We start from the raw sequence: 17490 nt of genomic DNA, 5'->3' as shown, positions 1-17490 counted from the left end.
CTTCTGGGGCCTCTGGAGATGCCAACCAACCCATATAATTGGCTGAGTGCCACTCTGCTCCTCTGTTTCTTCCTCCTCCCCTCCCCTCCTCTCTGAGTTCCCTCCTGCCAATCAGAAATGGTTCCTGAACAGGCTTGATTGGCACTTCCTACTGAAGGCTGGAGACAGCCCTTTATGGAATTTATATTTAAAAAAAAAATCCCTTGGGCCCAGAAAATCTGTGCCTGAGAACAAAGGAGTGTGTGAGAATGAAAGCTGAACATTCCTGGGATTCTTGGGGGAGGCAGGAATGCTTGGGTGTCTGCTTGGGAATGGCATGTGCCATTGAATTGCCAGACTGAGGGGTGCCAATGTGGAGCATTAGCTACATCTTTTGTGTCTCCCTTGAGGGAGACACTCAGCAAATACCTTCTTGATTGACTGCTCAGATGTGAGGGGCAGAATGGACTAGTAATAATGAACTTTTGGCCTCCCCAGCCTTTGTCTGGAGCCACCTGGCCTAAATTCCAGGGCAGCATAGGGTGCTGGTCCTCATCCTTGGTGCAGCAGCCTCTGACTTCACTCTAAACTCACTGTGGGCAAGGAATATGTCTACCAACTCTTGTACAACAGATTGATTGATTGCCACTTTTCCAGGAGAGACTCTGTTCCCTAGGATGGAGGAGGGCTGACTTTCACAGTGGACTCTCTGCTAGCCAAGAGGGATGGAGGGGGCCATGTTCTGATGCTGAATTGGTTCTGGAGGAGCTTGCTTAGAGTTTTGGACAATGGCCAGGGGACTGTGATGGGGAGTGGTCCACTGTGGCTCTTTCAGGCCCACCTCATTTCCACATCAGAGGAGGGATGGGCAGGAGAGAGGGAGGCTCTAGCAGGGCCAGGGGCAGGCCCAGGACCCTGAAAGCCACTCTGGACCACACTGGGAACCTGCTCTGAGCCAGAAACCTCAACCTCAGCTTTAGAAGGCTAGAGAGTTGTCCGTAGGGAAGGCAACTGATTTGGAAACCCAAAAGCCCAGACAGCCCCAAGTATGCCAAGGAGATTCTGATAAATGAGGCAGAACACACTCAGCTGGGATCAAAAACAGGGCAGTGAAAATTGTCTTGCCTATGAGATTTCTCCTTACTCTCCACCACATCCCCAATTTCTCCCTGGAATCCTAATTGTCAGCAGTTCTGGGGGATGGGGTCCTGGCATTAGAACCAGATCTGGAGTGGGGAGAAGGGGCAATCTTCCTCATGATGGGTATTTGCTCTCATAATCTCTTGGGCAGTGGAGGACAAAGATAGGTAGCCCATCTATGAAACCAGAAAGAGGTCAGAGGTGAAAACAAAATGTGGGTCACACGTCTTGAGGGTAGGAGAATAGAAAAGGGGCCCCCTGAGTAGTGCAGCTGTGTGCGAACAGCACTTCTCTTCCCTACCTTCAAAGCTCAAGAGGAGGAACTGCATCGACCCCTGCCCAGTCCACCCAGGTGGTTTGGGGATCCACGAGTGATGGGGGTGAGGGTCCAAACTTGGGAGTTGCCACAACACTTTTCAACCCGGGTCCTCCTGTTTGGCTTTTTTAAAATAGCATTTTAAGCACTTACTATGTGGCACTATAGTACTGAGCGCTAGGATAGATACTAGCTAATCAGATTGGACACAGTCCCTGTCCCACATGCCACTCACAGTCTTAATCTCCATTTTGCAGATGAGGTAATTGAGGTCCAGAGAAGTTAAATGACTTATCCAAGGGCACACAGAAGACAAGTGGCAGAGCTGGGATTAGAATTCTGGTCCTTCTGACTTCCAGACCTGTTCTTTAACCACTAGGTCACACTGCTTCTATTGCTGTGTTAGTGGAGCTGGGCTGTTTGTGTGGCATACAAGCAAATAGGGTTGGACACAGTCCCTGTCCCACATAGGGCCCAGAGTCATAATCCCAAATTTACAGCTGAGGTAACTGAGCTACAGAGAAGTGAAGTGGCTTTCCCAAGGTCATGTAGCAGATAAGTGGAGGAGCTGGGATTAGAATTTTGTATTTCCTTAAATTTCTTAGGCAGTGTGCCCTAGGGGAAAGAGTATAAACCTGAAAATCACAGGATGTGGGTTCTAATTCCTGTTATGACACTTATCTACTGTGGGACTTTAGACAAGTCACTTAACTTCTGGTCCTAAATTTCCTCATCTGTAAATGGACTTTAAATCCTACTCTCTCTACTTAGACTGTGAGCCCACATGTGGGACAAGGGAATGTGTCTAAACAAGTTATCTTTTATCTATCCCAGGTCTTAATACAGTGAGTGCTTGGTAGATAATAATTTATCAACAAGTACCATAATTGTTATTAGTAATAGTATTCTATTTCTATTAGTACCAATAGAAATCCAACGATGCTTTCACACCAGAGGTGAAATATGCTTGAAAACCACCTAACACATGCTTTATCTGAAGTAAATTGTACTTCTTTTGAGGGGCAGGCCATATCTTGCATTGCTTGAAACAAATTATGAGGCCCTGTGGATAATGGTATGATTTCAATAAAATATAATGTGAGGAAATCCATTATAATAATAATAATGGTATTTGTTAAGCACTTCTGTGCCAAACACTGTACTAAGTGCAGGGATAGATACAAGATAATAAGGGTGTCCCACATGGGGCTCACAGACTTAACCCCCATTTTACAGATGAGGTAAATGAGGCCCGGAGCAGTCAAAAGGCTCACCCAAGGTCACACAGCAGATAAATGGTGGAGTCAGGATTAGAATCCATGTCCTCTGACTCCCAAGCCTGTGCTCTTTCCACTAAGTCACGCCGCTTCTCTACGAATTATCTGCTACTAATCATCTGCTACTATATTCTACTACTACTACTTACATATTATCTACTACTAATAAGCTAAGTCATTTTGCTTCCCAATTTCCACTGTGACCTCTGGTGTGTTGTGATAGATAACTCAAATTAACCCAACCACTTTTGGGCATTAGCTTTTAGGCTAGATCTGCAATCCAGGCATATAAAACATCTGCAGTTTTTCTTTTGTTATTGTTGTTTTTGTTTGGGTTAGTGTAAAGATGCATATGCTAGTCATAATGACTGCTGATATTTGTCAATAACAATATTGCATTTTGTAGTTTTTGCTTGGGTTACATAACAGTGGCTTAGTGGAAAGAGCATGGGCTTTGGAGTCAGGGCTCATGAGTTCGAATCCCAGCTCTGCCACTTGTCGGCTGTGTGACTGTGGGCAAGTCACTTAACTTCTCTGTGCCTCAGTTCCCTCATCTGTAAAATGGGGATTAAGACTGTGAGCCCCAGGTGGGACAACCTGATTCCCCTATGTCTACCCCAGTGCTTAGAACAGTGCTCGGCACATAGTAAGCGCTTAACAAATACCAACATTATTATCATAATGACTGTTGATATCAATACTGCATAAGCTGCCAGACTAGTTGTACTTTGGGAGAAATTCTCTGCGTCAGGTTTACACTCCTTTCAACCCATGCAAGTTGAGAGGTGTAGAACTTTGCCTCTCCAGGGTCATCAGTTGGCTGCATCAGGTCACCAGCCTGGTTCACTCAGTGAGTGACTGGCAATCAGCTCCAGAAAACGGTGTCTCTCATTTCTCACTCCCATGGTGAACTCATTCGCTCCCACGGCTTCAACTATCATCTCTACGCAGATGATACCCAAATCTACATCTCCTCCCCTGTTCTTTCCCCCTCCCTCCAGGCTCGTATCTCCTCCTGCCTTCAGGACATCTTCACCTGGATGTCTTCCCACCACCTAAAACTCATGTCCAAGACAGAGCTCCTTATCTACCCTCCCAAACCCTGTCCTCTCCCTGACTCCCTGTCACTGTGTATAGCACTACCATCCTTCCCATCTCACAGGCCTGCAACCTTGGTGTCATCCTTGACTCATCTCTCTCATTCACCCCACACATCCAATCGGTCACCAAAACCTGCTGGTCTCACCTTCGCAACATTGCCAAGATCCACCCTTTCCTCTCCATCCAAACTGCTACCTTGCTGGTACAAGCTCTCATAATATCCCAACTGGATTATTGCATCAGCCTCCTCTCTGATCTCCCATCCTCCTGTCTCTCCTCATTCCAGTCTATTCTTCATTCCACTGTCCAGATCATCTTTCTACAGAAACACTTTGGGCATGTCACTCCCCTCCTCAAAAATCTCCAGTTGTTGCTTATCAACCTTCGCATAAAACAAAAACTCCTCACTCTTGGCTTCAAAGCTCTCCATCACCTAGCCCCCTCATACCTCACCTCCCTTCTCTCCTTACACAGCCCACCCCATACATTCCGCTCCTCTACCACTAATCTCCTCACTGTCCCTTGTTTGCACCTTTGCCGCCGTTGACCCCTTGCCCACATCCTACCACTGACCTGGAATGCCCTCCCTCCTCACATCCGTTAAACTAACTCTCTTCCCCTATTCAAAGCTCTACTGAGAGCTTACCCTCCAGGAGGCCTTCCTAGACTGAGCCCTCCCTTTCTCTCTGCTCCTCCTCCCTTCCCCATTCCCCCTACTCCCTCCCTCAGCTCTTTCCCCTTCCCCTCCCCACAGCACTTGTGCATATTTGAATATATTATTTATTTCTCTGTTTTGTTAATGATGTGTGTATATCTATGATACTATTTATCTTGATAATATTGACACCAGACTACTCGTTTTTGTTTTGTTATCTGTCTCCCCTTAGACTGCTGAGCCCGTTGTTAGGCAGGGATTGTCTCTCTCTGTTGCCGAATTGAACATTCCAATCGCTTAGTAGAGGGCTCTGCACATAGTAAGTGCTAAATAAATACGATTGACTGGAACTTGGGAAGAAGAGGATTTCTGGAGCCAACTTAGCTCTCCTTGGGTGTCCTCAAAATGAAGGAAGATGGTTCCAATAGAAGTAGAAAGGTTGCTTAGTGGTTGATTTGCTCTCATCTGCTAGGGATGTATACCTACAAAACAGTCATATGCTATTTCATCAGGTCATCACACTACCAGTGAAAGGTGGTGGAATTGGCGGAGACATTTTGGAAGGCTGATTCTGGGAATCAAATAGAGGCCCATAATCAAAGACTGCATTTTGGTCCTTTAAAGTGAGAATATGCTTATAGCAGCAAAAACCTGGAGTTTAGTCCAGGTCTGAGGGTCCATAAAACCTGCATAAAATCCAAGAGCTGAACACAGTGGGCTTCATAGGTAGGATTAGGTCTCTTTATAAGAGTCCAATTTTCATTAGATGAATGACTTGGGTATTGTTTTGAATATAACGACTATTGAACTTGGGCTCATTCAAATCTTCTATTGAACTACACTATTAGATGAAGAGCAAATCGGGGATTTGGTGTCAAGAAAATTATCTCTTTGGTCAAGAGAAAATTGGTTTGGCTCTAAGTAATGCTACAGTGTTATCTAGGTTACATTTCTTTTCTTAGAGATTAGATTCATAAGCAATAACCACATAGGACCTTCTGTCTGCATTGGTCTGTATTGAGTTTAATTGTTAGTCAAATTAGTCAGTGGTATTTTAGTGCCTAATGTTCTGGTAAGCACAACCCTGTGCCAAAGCCATGATCCCTGCTGTGGGCATAGAGGGTCCTACAACCTAACTGGGAGAGACAGGCAGATGTCAATCATGTAGGTATAGCAGAAGCAAGAACAGGATGTAGTGGTTAGAGACATCAGTATATTGGGGTGAAGTGACCAAATGAATAATTGAATGTGTTTACGTTATTGCTGAGGGTGGATGGCAAAAGCACGGGCTTAGGAGTCAGAGGACTCGGGTTCTAATCCCTGCTCCTCCACTTGTCAGCTATGTGACCTTGGGCAAGTCACTTAACTTCTCTGTGCCTCAGTTAAAATGGGGATTAAGACTGTGAGCCCCATGTGGAACGGGACTGTGCCAACCTGATTACCTTATATCTACCCCAGCGCTTAGAGCAGTGCTTGGCACATAGTAAGCATTTAACAAATACCATTATTATTATTTTTATTATCCCAAGGCCTTCTGACACCTAGGCCCATGCTCTAACCAATTGGCCATGTTGCTTTGCTCTGCTAGTTCCCAGACACAAGCTCTGTTTACCCAGGGGCTGGAGGGGAGTTATTGACATTCCTGGGTCCCCCAGGGGACTGGCCTTGAAAGCAGCTGACAGATTGGCCTGTGTTCCTGGAAGGCCAGAGAAGCCAGCACTCCCATAAATCACCTTCAGTGCCTAACATCTCCTTGGCTACCAGATTTTCAAAGGCTTTAAAGATCAAAGAGTGACTGTGTCCTTTCAGTTGCTTGTTTTTGTTTGTTTTTGTTTTATGGAACTTGTTGAGCACATATTACATGTCTAACACTTTTCAGGTCAGACACAGTCCCTGTGCCACATGGGGCTCACAGTCTTAAGTAGGAGGGAGAACAGGTATTGAATCCCCATTTTATAGTTGAGGAAATTGAGGCTCAGAGAAGTGAAGTGACTTGCCCCAGTCCACACAGCAAGCAACTGACAGAGCCAGGATTTGAATCCAGGTCCTTTTGACTCCCAGGCCACACTGTTTCGGGGTGTCTTGAGCTATTTTTCCCTCAAGTGTGTGATTGAAGGTGGGATTGTTAATAGACAGGTTAGAAGTGTCTGTGTGTGTGTGTGGGGGGGGGGTGTTTGTGTGTTTATGTTTTCTGACTTCCCTGCTGCACAGATGATGCCAGTGCTCCAGTTGGCAACGTGGCCGAGAGCCTCTCTAACATTTAATTGTATTTATTGAGTGCTTACTATGTTCAAGGCACTCTACTAAATGCTTAATTTAGTGTAGACAGTATTTAGTCTTTGGCTTATTCTCCTGCTTGTCCCTTGACCCAGGGCTATAGTCAACATGGTGGTTCAGTCTCTTGTACTAAGATCTCTTTTCTTGCTCATCCCTGCTGAATGGAGGATGAGAATGGGATCCTGTGATTCCTGCTACTTCCTAGGGTCTCTTGGTTTTTCCTGGAACTGTGAGGGAGGATTCTCTTTTGGCATTTTCCATCTGGCTGAAAGCAGGATCCTGGGACTGCAACTTTGGGAGGCTTTAAGGGAGGGAGATCCTGGGAGAGGTAACTCCTCTGACCCTACTTCTTCCCCAACCCACAGAGGTCAGAAGGGTCAGGCTTGCTCCTTTCATTCTGGACATCTTCCTACTAGTAAGGTCATTGTAGCAAGATGGAGCAGCCTCAGTTTTTTGCGCGGCCACCCGGCCTGGATGGGGTCATTTCTACCCTAGGTGGATCCAAGGAGTCAAGCATGATTCCCAGCACCAACACCTTGACTTTATCCCTCTGCTGGTATCAATAAATACTAAAACCCTTAAGAATAGTGGTGGTGGTGGAGGGGAGGGGTCTTTCTTTAGCATGGAGGCTTCAGGGGACAGGCCCTGTTCGCCACACAAAATATTGATAAATGAAAATGAATCCAGTCGAGCTGCTCCATCTACTGAACCCATAAATGTCCATTCTGCATTCTGACATGGCATCATGACAAGTGCCACAAACTCAGACAAAGAAGATCCCAAATTGGACACTCTTCAAGTCTGAAGTGACTGGATTGACTATAGTATTCCTTTCCCTCCCAGGGCCTCCCAGACATTAGGGACAGGGAGGAAGTTCCTTAAGAAAGCCTGAGCAAACTACTGTCATAAGATGGAACTCTGGTTTCCATCCCCAGGTTGATAAAACAGGGCATTAAGATTTCTACATCTTCCAGGTGAAATCTTATTAATTGAACAATAGATGCTTTGAGCTACCAAAATGGATCTTAAAATATACATAGAATCAGGGTGCTGTGGAATAAAGGAGACTTGCAAGCAAAGAAAAAAAATGTTAGCTTCTTGTAGGTAGGGACTGTGTCTACCAATTCTATTATATATTATATATAAGAGCTTAGTACACTTCTCTACACATATAAAACACTCAATAAATACTTTTGATCGATTGATTACCAAACCATCCTTCAACCCCTGAAGGTTGGGGGAGATTAAAGCTTTGGTGAGAAGCAGCGTGGTCTAATCGAAAGAACATGGTCCTGAGAGTCAGAGGACCTGGGTTCTAATCCCAGCTCTGCCAATTGCTTCCTATGTAACCTTGGGCAAGTCACTTAACTTCTCTGTTCCTCAGTTTACTTATTCTTCCCCCTACTTAGACTGTGAGACCCATGTGAGACAGGGACTGTGTCCAACCTGATTAGCTTATATCTACCCCAGCGCTTAGAACAGTATGTGACACATAGTAAGCGCTTAACAAATATTATTATTACTAGTAGTAGTATAAAAGGAGAAAGTCAGGGTGACGCAGAAGAGAGTGGGAGAAGAAAAGTGGGCTGCTCATTAGTGGCAAGAATTTAATTTTTACCCTTCCCCATGGGAGTAAATTTTACCTTATAACAAAGCTGTGGGCATCAATCTCCTGCCCACATCCACTGTTGAGCAGGATGCCCGAGTTGCCGACGATGGCACAGCTGGGAAAGTGCTTGTTTTTCAAAGGGGAGGCCCTGGGGAGGAGCTCATACAGGTTCTGAGACACGTTCATGGTGCTGTCTCGGTCGAAGATGTAATGGATGATGTCTCCGGGCTTCAGCGTCCCCTTCAGGACTGAGATGTCCTTTTCTGCATCTAAGAATTTTAAAATTTGCTTCCTGGAAAAAAAGAAGAAAGACAATTAAAGCAAAACACTCCAGAGGAGAATCAGTTTGCTGAGAACTCTTTGTTGTGCCACAATCTTTCTGCAGCAGTTGCAGTGTGGGAATCAACGTGAATTAGTGGGAAGAGCATGGGCCTGGGAGTCAGATGACCTGGGATTGAATCCCATTTCTGCTACCTGCCTACTGAGCGACCTTGGACAAGCTACTTTACTTCTCTGTGCCTCAGCTTTCTTATCTGTAAAATGGAGATTCAATACCTGTTCTCTTTCCCATTTAGACCATGAGCCCCACGTGGAACATGGACTGTGTCTGACCTGATTATCTTGTACCTACCTCAGCATTTAATACAGTGCTTAGCACATAGGAAGTGCTTATTCGAATACCACCATTAATATAATTATGATTATGTAGATCTGTCCCCCCCACGCGCCTCTAAGGTATTCAGGGACCTTAAATAAGAGGATGCCTGGAGTGAAATCAGATGAAGAAAACTGGGAAGGGAGAGTTCTGTGTTCGAATCATATAGACGTTTCCAATGAGCAGGGCATTGGAGAGAGCTCTACTCTGTAGATGGGAATTTTCAGAGCCGATTTCCTTCTCCCCAGGACGAGTGAATGACAAGATGATTATTGACTCAGTTAGGGGTATGGCTTTCACTTGGAGAAGTCACTGAACTGCTTGCATGGTTTCAATTAGCCGAGCAGACACATCTTTTCAGGACATCAATTAATGGCTGTGAATACAGAGAATTCTAAAAACAGCCAGAGAGCCTTTTGAAAGGATCAAGGCCATAAGAAGGAAGGAAATGCTTGTCTCAGCTTCTCCTCTGAAGAACAGCTGGAGCAAATTTAACTCAGTGACACTGAGCCTATGGATCCACTAGAACTGATGGCTTTAACTAAGAATGAGGAAAATTTGTTTGTGGTATGGTGCCGATTAAATCCCAGACCCGGATGACTGGCTGGTATTCTTAGTCCCATTCTTCTGAAGGGGAGACTGACGCCTGAGGTTGGGTCATTTCTCCAAGGTCGCACGAAGAGACAGGGATAAAGCTGGGAATAGGTCCTGTTTCTGCCAGTTTCCCAGGAGACTCTTTGGGAACCCCGATGCAGAGCTGGCGGGGGAAAGAAAGGTAGGGAAGGGATCCATTCTGTACTTCAGTGAACTGGAACTTGCACCAACACACAAAGAAAATAGCTTGATAATTGGCATTTCCTGATGGAAAATAGAATCGCTGTTGTTATTTTACTGGGGCTTACCGAGGATTATGTAACGTGCAATATCTAATTTCTTTTGGAAATTGCAGAGAGCCTTTTAATGACTTAACCTAAAGTATTTAATGGCAAAGAGAACCTCCAGAAAGCCAGAAATAAATGCCTTCATGAGTGACTTAATTTCTAGCTAATTACTAGAAATCACTATCAATTATTAAACATTACTCCAAATTACTCGTAGAATCTTTTGTCATGAAAAATCACCGTGATTAATGGTCTGGCATTGAAAGAAATCTTTCTCTTTCCCCTTCTCTTGATTTTTCCCTCTGTTTGGACAAGGGTAAATTAATCTTCCCATTTCCACCAGAAGCCCTCTGGGCCAGGAATGAACAGGAACGAGGCTATTGTCCCTCCCTTCCTTCTCCCCTCTCTGATTTCAGAGCCGCAAACCAAACACCCTTGAAAGTTCAAAGTGCATTTCTTAATGTGGGGGAGAGAGGAAGAAGGAATCCAGAGGAGCTGAAGCTGCCAGGGGAAGGTCATAAGGTGCCATTTCCCTCACAGGTGGATTGGACAATAATCTTCAGCCTCTTCTTTAAGGTCTCATCAATGGGTGCCTGCAGCTGACAGGAAATCGGGGGTTGGGAAGCAAAATAAAGTAATACCTTCATCAGAGTGGTGAAGGAGGAGGAGAAAGTGGAGGAGATCGTAGCCCCTTTGGGAGAGAAAAAACTCCTTCTCAGCTTTGGCTTTTCAATTTGCCGACCTGAAAAAGACCCTAATAAAGGTTTCACCTCTTAACCTGCTCCCATCTGCCCTATCCCTAGGAGTTTCCTGTTCTGAGAACAGTCGGTTTCCTGAGATCAGTTGGTCAGTTCAAGTCAGAAATTCTAAGTGTGGGTCAAAGCAGGGGATTTGATAGACTCTGCTCATTTCCCATCCCATCTGTTGGACACAGTGTTGATGATGGAGTCCTCTACAGAATCCACTAGGCTGTAAGCTACTGAAGCAGCTTGGCCTAGTGGAAAGAACACCGGCCTGGGAATCAGAGGACCTAGGTTCTAATCCCAGCTCCGCCACTTGTCTGCTGTGTTACTTCACTTCTCTAAGCCTCAGTTTTCTCATCTGTAAAATGGGCATTAAGACTGTTAACCCCCTTTGGGAGGTGGACTGTGTCCAACCTGATTATCTTTGTCTACCTCGTTGCCTGGCATATAGCAAGCACTTAACAAATACCATTAAAAAGACCTCTTGAAGCCAGGGTTTGTGCATACCAACTCCACTGTATCATACTTTCCCAAGCATTTAGTAAAGGGCTCTGCACAAGTAAGCACTCAATAGATATCATTGATCCATCTCTCACTTCCAACTGAATAGCAGATCTTTAATCACCATAGTTTTCAGTGAGGCAGATTTGCACTTTTGCTACACACTTGAGAATCAGGTAGAGAGGCAGTGTATCAATCAATGGTATTTACTGAGCACTTACTGTGTGCAGAGCATTGTGCTGAGCATATGGAAGAGTACAGCTTTGGTAGACATGTTCCCTGACCACAGTGAACTTAGTCTACAGGAGGAAAGAGACATTAAAATAGACTAGGTATAGGGAAAATAGTAGAGTAGTTGGACATTTACCTAAGTACCATGGGTCTGGATGAGTATCTATCAAACTGCTTGAGGGGTACAAAGTCAAGTGCATTGTTGATGCATAGGGGAGGGAGAGTAGAGGAAATAAAGAGCTTAGCTTTGGAAGTCCTCTTGGAGGAGATGTGATTTTATGAGAGTTTTGAACGTGGGCTGAGTGATAGACTGTCAAGTTATGAAGGAGGAGGGAGTTTTAGGCTTAAGTGTAGGATTTCATCCAAGGTAAGAAAGCTTTGGCTCCATTCTCAGCCAGGCAAAACTTCGGCTGCTGCTGCTAGGAGTGCCATTCTGTGGGACATGAGGGTGCTAGTTTGAGCCTGGGTGGTATAATAATTATAATAATCACAGTATTCCTTATTAAAATCACATCTCCTTCTAGAGGCCTTCCCCAGCTAAGTCCTCATTTCTCTCCCCGCTTCTTCTTTGTCATCCTTGCACTTGGATTTGTACCCATTAATAAAGCACTTGAATTCTGTCGTATTGTGCTTTCCCAAGTGCTTAGTACAGTGCCCTGCACATATTAAGATCTCAATAAATACCACCGACTGATTGACATCCATAATGTATTTTAATATCTGTCTCCTCCTTTAGACTGTAAGCTCCTTGTAGGCAGGGAACAGGTCTACCAACTCTATATTATTATATTGTCCTCTTCTAAGTGCTCAATACCATCCTCTACATACATAAAGTACTCAATAAATATGATTGATTGACAATGGCATGTTTAAGTACCTATTATGTGCTAACCTCTGGGGTAGACGTAAGGCTTTGGGATGATACTCAGTCCCTGCTCACACAAGGTCTATAATCAATCTTGCCTCCATGTGACTGTGTACTAACTCTGTTGCACTGCACTCTCCCGAGCACCCAGTAATTTTCTCCTCTCTCAATCAATCGTATTTATTTATTGAGCATGAGAGAAGGAAACTGAGACACAGAGAGGTTAAGCGAATTGACCAAGGTCACATTGTAGGACAGTGGCAGAGCTGGTACTCAAACCTATGCACTTTCCACTAGACTACACCAGAAGTCTCCTAACTCAGAGCATGTGGAGTTCAAGTCCCAGGTTGGCTGCTAAACTTCACTTGTCGCATCAATGAAAACAAGATGGGCTTGGATAGATTCAGGGGGAAGCGTTTCAAAATAGAGGGCTAGAGGGTAAGTTAGGAATTCATTCAACCATATTTCATTCAATCATATTTTTTGAGCGCTTACTGTGTGTAGAACACTGTACTAAGTGCTTGAATGTACATAAGGGAAAAGTTAAGGGGTGTTGAATGGTCCATCCTTCATCATTAGGCTAGATTTACTAAGCACTTAATACAGTGCTCTGCATACAGTAAGTGCTCAATAAATACCATTGATTGATTGGTGTCCTAGGAGACAACTGTTCCAAACATCTTGCTAACCTGTGGAAGACAGACTACTTGGGTTGGTGGATTCACTGATTTGACCCAGTAGTGGTCTGGTTTGTATTCCTATTGAGTCAGTGGATTTCTTGGCCCAGGACTTCTGAATCAGCGACAACACAACCTGCTCCCTAAGCTTCCACTCTCTTTCATCTGCCATATCTCTGCTGGGTCACTAGGCTATCCTCAGACTTTTACTTTTGACTCATCGCTTACAGTGGGAGCCAACCTCAGCAGGCGGCAAACATTTCATTTCTATCTTGACTTCTTTAGATGATTTACAGAGGCAATTTGCCAGCTTGCGTTGAAGAGGACCAAATCTGTCTCTTGTCCTATAGGTAATTACCAATACCTGATCTTCAAAGAGAGTGTCTGGTTGTGCTTCCATTTGGATGAGGCTGGCTTAATGTTGTGCTTAATGCTTTCATTACTTCTGTCAACAACAGCTGGAGATGAAGAGCCATTTATTACGACTTCAGCTCTAGCAGAAAAAAAAAAGAAGAGAGAGACATGATCCGTTAGCATGCCAATGACATTTCTAATAGTTTTGTTTTTGCTCTGGACTGAATGCAAAGTTCTTCTGAAAAACAAAATTGTGGTTATTACCTAAGAAGGATTGGAAGTTTGTTTATCCTTTTCAGGGTGCACTTTCTCTCTCTCTCTCCTCTCCCTTCCCCTTCTACCCAGGCTGTAGCCTGCTCTTTGAAGAAAGCTTCATTACCATTGGCGCTCAAGTGTGTGGTCCGTTTACAAGTTTGTCCACTGCACCCCACTGAACATTGGGTCTATTTTGGGGTCAGACTACATGAACATGACCCCCTTCCTCTCAGCCCACAAACAAAATTACATGTTTGAGGCAGCAGGGCATGGCTTAAAAACCCAAACCCCAAACATTAAATTGAGCACCCCAGATGCTATTGGAATGGAGAGCAACATAGTGCTAAGATTGGGGCAATCAGTTTTATACCTTGGGGAACTGGGCATTACTACTGAGGTTAGAGTTCGTAGGACCTGGGAACAGCCCTGAGCCATTAGTTTGGATGCGTTATTTTCCCTTTTTGATCTTTCTCAGAAGCATCAGGTTTACACAGAGCCAGAGGCAAGGTCTTGGACTCTATATGCTGGTGATCCATGTTATCCATAAGATCCATGAGAAACAGCATGGCTTAGTGGAAAGAGCATGGGCTTGGGAGTCAGAGGACATGGGTTCTAATCCTAGCTCTGCCACTTGTCTGTCATGTGACCTTGGGCAAGCCACTTAACTTTGTGCCTCAATTACCTCATCTGTAAAATGGGGATGAAGACTGGGAGTTCAAATGGGACAACCTGATTACCTTGTATCTACCCCAGCACTTGGAAGAGTGCTTGGCACATAAGCTCTTAACAAATAACATAATAATACTTATTAGGGCAAATCCTGGGAAACACATTTAACACCGTATTTTTAATATAGGATATAATTTCCACTCGTTGAGGATGGGCTTAGATACAGCATGTGGGTCCCACTATATGACAACTATTCTTCTGTCAGAGAGGAGGAGGAGGATATAATTTTTGCACACACTAAAGCCACCTGATTGAAAGCTCCTAGAAGCCAGAGGTTGTGACCATGCACTCAATTGTATTTTCTCAAGATCTAAGTACTGTGTTCTGTACAGTGCAGGGGCTCAATAAATATAATTGATTGACTCAAATTCCTTCCAGAAGTTCTTAAAGGACATGTATATGAGATTAAGTGAGGTCCAAAATATGTAAAATTCATATTACATGGCTGAGATCCAGCTGGGCATTTTCATGGCCTTTTGAGGTTTAAATGGGTAGAAATTGTCTTTCTCCATTCTCGGGTTGTCTTTCAGCCTCTTCACCTCCCCAGTGTCCCTGCTTCTTTGCTGGTGAATCTATTTTTGAGTTGCCTCAGGCCCCAGCTGGATAAGCAAAGAGACATTGGTGGAGCATACAAGTTGTTGCTTAGATTCTGGGCTGATACCACGAGGCAGACCTTTCAGATAAGCAGCGTGGCTCAGTGGAAAGAGCACAGGCTTGGGAGTCAGAGGTCATGGGTTCAAATCCCGGCTCTGCCACTTGTCGGCTGTGTGACTGTGGGCGAGTCACTTAACTTCTCTGTGCCTCAGTTCCTTCATCTGTAAAATGGGGATTAAGACTGTGAGCCCCACGTGGGACAACCTGATTCCCCTGTGTCTACCCCAGCGCTTAGAACAGTGCTCTGCACATAGTAAGCGCTTAACAAATACCAACGTTATTAGATGAAGGGCCTCCCAGATGTAGCACTGGCAGAGTCCTTCAAGAAAGAAGAAGGGATCATGACATTGGATGAGAGAAGTTTATAGTCATGAAGCACCCTCGAGTCAGAATTGCTGCCTTGGTCCTGAGGCTTCAAGATGACGTGGGTGGACAGGCCGATATCTTTAAACCTCAGAATTTCCTGCCAAGCTGACCAAGATGTAGTCTGCTTCCTATTCACAGGGGAACAAGGCTGGAGTATAAGGGAGGTGCCTCTGGTAGCTGATTTACCTAATGGGTACTTAATCTATAGATAGTATTTATTGAGTGCTTACCGGCTACAGACCACTGTACTAAGAGAATACAGTTAAATGGAGTTAATAATAATATTGGTATTTAAGCGCTTACTATGTGCTGAACACTGTTCTAAGTGCTGGCGTGGAAACAGGGTAATCAGGTCATCCCATGTGAGGCTCACAGTCTTAATCCCCATTTGGCAGATGAGGGAACTGAGGCACCAAGAAGTTAAGTGACTTGCCCAAAGGTGGTGGAGGTGGGATTAGAACCCATGACCCATGACTCCTAAGCCCATGCTCTTTCCACTGAGCCATGCTGCTTCTCTAAGCAGGTGGTAGATATGTTGATGGACATGTTCCCTGCCCATGAGGAGAGGGAGACAGACATTAAAATAAATTATAGATACATTCATAACTGCTGGGGGGTTGAAGTTGGGGTGAATATCAAGTGTGTACAGGGTCCAAGATTATAAGCAACATAAGAATAAGGATCCAAGAATATAGGCAACCCAGGAGGGAGAGAGAGAAAGAGTAGGGGAAATGAAGGCTTAGGGAAGTCCTCCTGGAGATGTGACTTTAGTAAGGCTTTAAAGGTGGAGAGAATAGTGTGTTCTGTAGTATATGAAGGCTGCTGGAGGTAGATCGTGGGCTAGAGATTGATCAGATCTTAGTACAGTGAGTAGGTTGGTGTTAGAAGAGTAAAATGTGTGGGGCTTGTAATAGCCTGGGGGGTAATAATAATAAATAATAATTATGGCATTTGTTAAGCACCTACCATATGCCAGGCACTGTTCCAAGTGCTGGGGTACATAAAAGGTAAGTGGGTTGGGCACAGTGCCTATCTTACACAGAGCTCACAGTCATTATCCCCATTTTACAGTTGAGAGACCTGAGGCACAGATAAGTGACTTGCCTAAGGTCATCCAACAGACAAGTGGAGGACTGGGATTAGAACCCATGACCTTCTGACTCCCAAGCCCGTGCTCTATCCACTACATCATGCTGATTTGAGATTGTAGTTATAGTAGAGTGCCTAGAGAACTGTGAAAGAGAAAGGAATTGATGGCATGTCAGAAGCCCAGGCCATGTCAGTTGTGAATGGGATGAACTGTTATGGCTTGATGCTAGGAACATAAGACTAGGAGCACTGCCCTTCTTGTGTCAGATCAATGGTCCACCCAGCCCAGCATTCAGTCTCGGGGATGCTTGAACCATGTGATGGTTGCCTTTCTTGACATCATGAACCATTAGGATGATACCTCAGTATATTGTACTATCCCAAGCAATTAGTACAGTTTTTTGCACATAGTAAGTGCTCAATAAATGTCAGGGATGATGATCTAAGATCCCTAAACTTTTGTTCTAGTGATACACTGTGGGACATTTGTCCAAGAATTCATTCTTGAACTTCCTGGATACTGTTTACTTGATGTTAAAAGTTAAAGCATGACTAAGTTTGGGTTAAAAAAAAAAATTCTGTATGTTCACCACCTGCTGAGTGAAGAAGCGTTGATGTTTCCAGATTCTGTTGGCATATGACTTTGACCCATTACTCTTGTCCCAAGAGGGAGATTTTCAAGGAAAAAACAAGATGACAAATGGTATGCCTTGCTGAGCAGGCTATCACTTGGTTTGACCTGTCCATTAGGAGGAAGCTTTGAACAGACTCCTAGGAAGCCATATGAGATTCTCTGGGGAGAGACCATCTTTCTGAAATGACCCTATGCAAGAATTTCTGGCCCAAGCTCTTCTACTTGTTAATCTCAATATGTCACCCCAAAGTTTCCAAAGTCCAAACAGGCACCTTGAACCACTGGGCAGAGAGATAGATGATTGTGGGGGAAGGAAGAGGAGATGAAATATTTTCAGTCTTGAGAACCAAATGATTGGTTTGGTGGGTCCGCTATTAACTGAGTCTGTGATCCAAGCAGCTAAATACCAATCAATCAATAAAACTGGGGCCTAATGAATTGGAAGCTTCCAATGAGTTGCTTCCAATGAGTTGGGAATCTGGGAATCACAAGAGACCAAGAA

General features: G+C 44.4%; 1 protein-coding gene across 1 annotated transcript in view; it reads right to left on the bottom strand.

The window, feature by feature from the left end:
- Window positions 1–17490, bottom strand: part of ST8SIA2 (ST8 alpha-N-acetyl-neuraminide alpha-2,8-sialyltransferase 2) — a 78406-nt gene that overhangs the window by 18963 nt on the left and 41953 nt on the right. Inside the window, exons 3-4 of the mRNA XM_029064632.1 lie at window positions 13272–13400; window positions 8389–8646 (exon numbers count right to left, since the gene is read on the bottom strand). Of these exons, the coding sequence (XP_028920465.1) occupies window positions 8389–8646; window positions 13272–13400 (387 nt within the window). The remainder of the gene's footprint in view (window positions 1–8388; window positions 8647–13271; window positions 13401–17490) is intronic.

The sequence above is a fragment of the Ornithorhynchus anatinus genome, chromosome 5 (genome assembly GCF_004115215.2).
Source record: "Ornithorhynchus anatinus isolate Pmale09 chromosome 5, mOrnAna1.pri.v4, whole genome shotgun sequence".
NCBI lineage: Eukaryota > Metazoa > Chordata > Mammalia > Monotremata > Ornithorhynchidae > Ornithorhynchus > Ornithorhynchus anatinus.
Note: the sequence above shows the minus strand (reverse complement) of the source record. Positions and strands in the feature narration are given on the sequence as shown.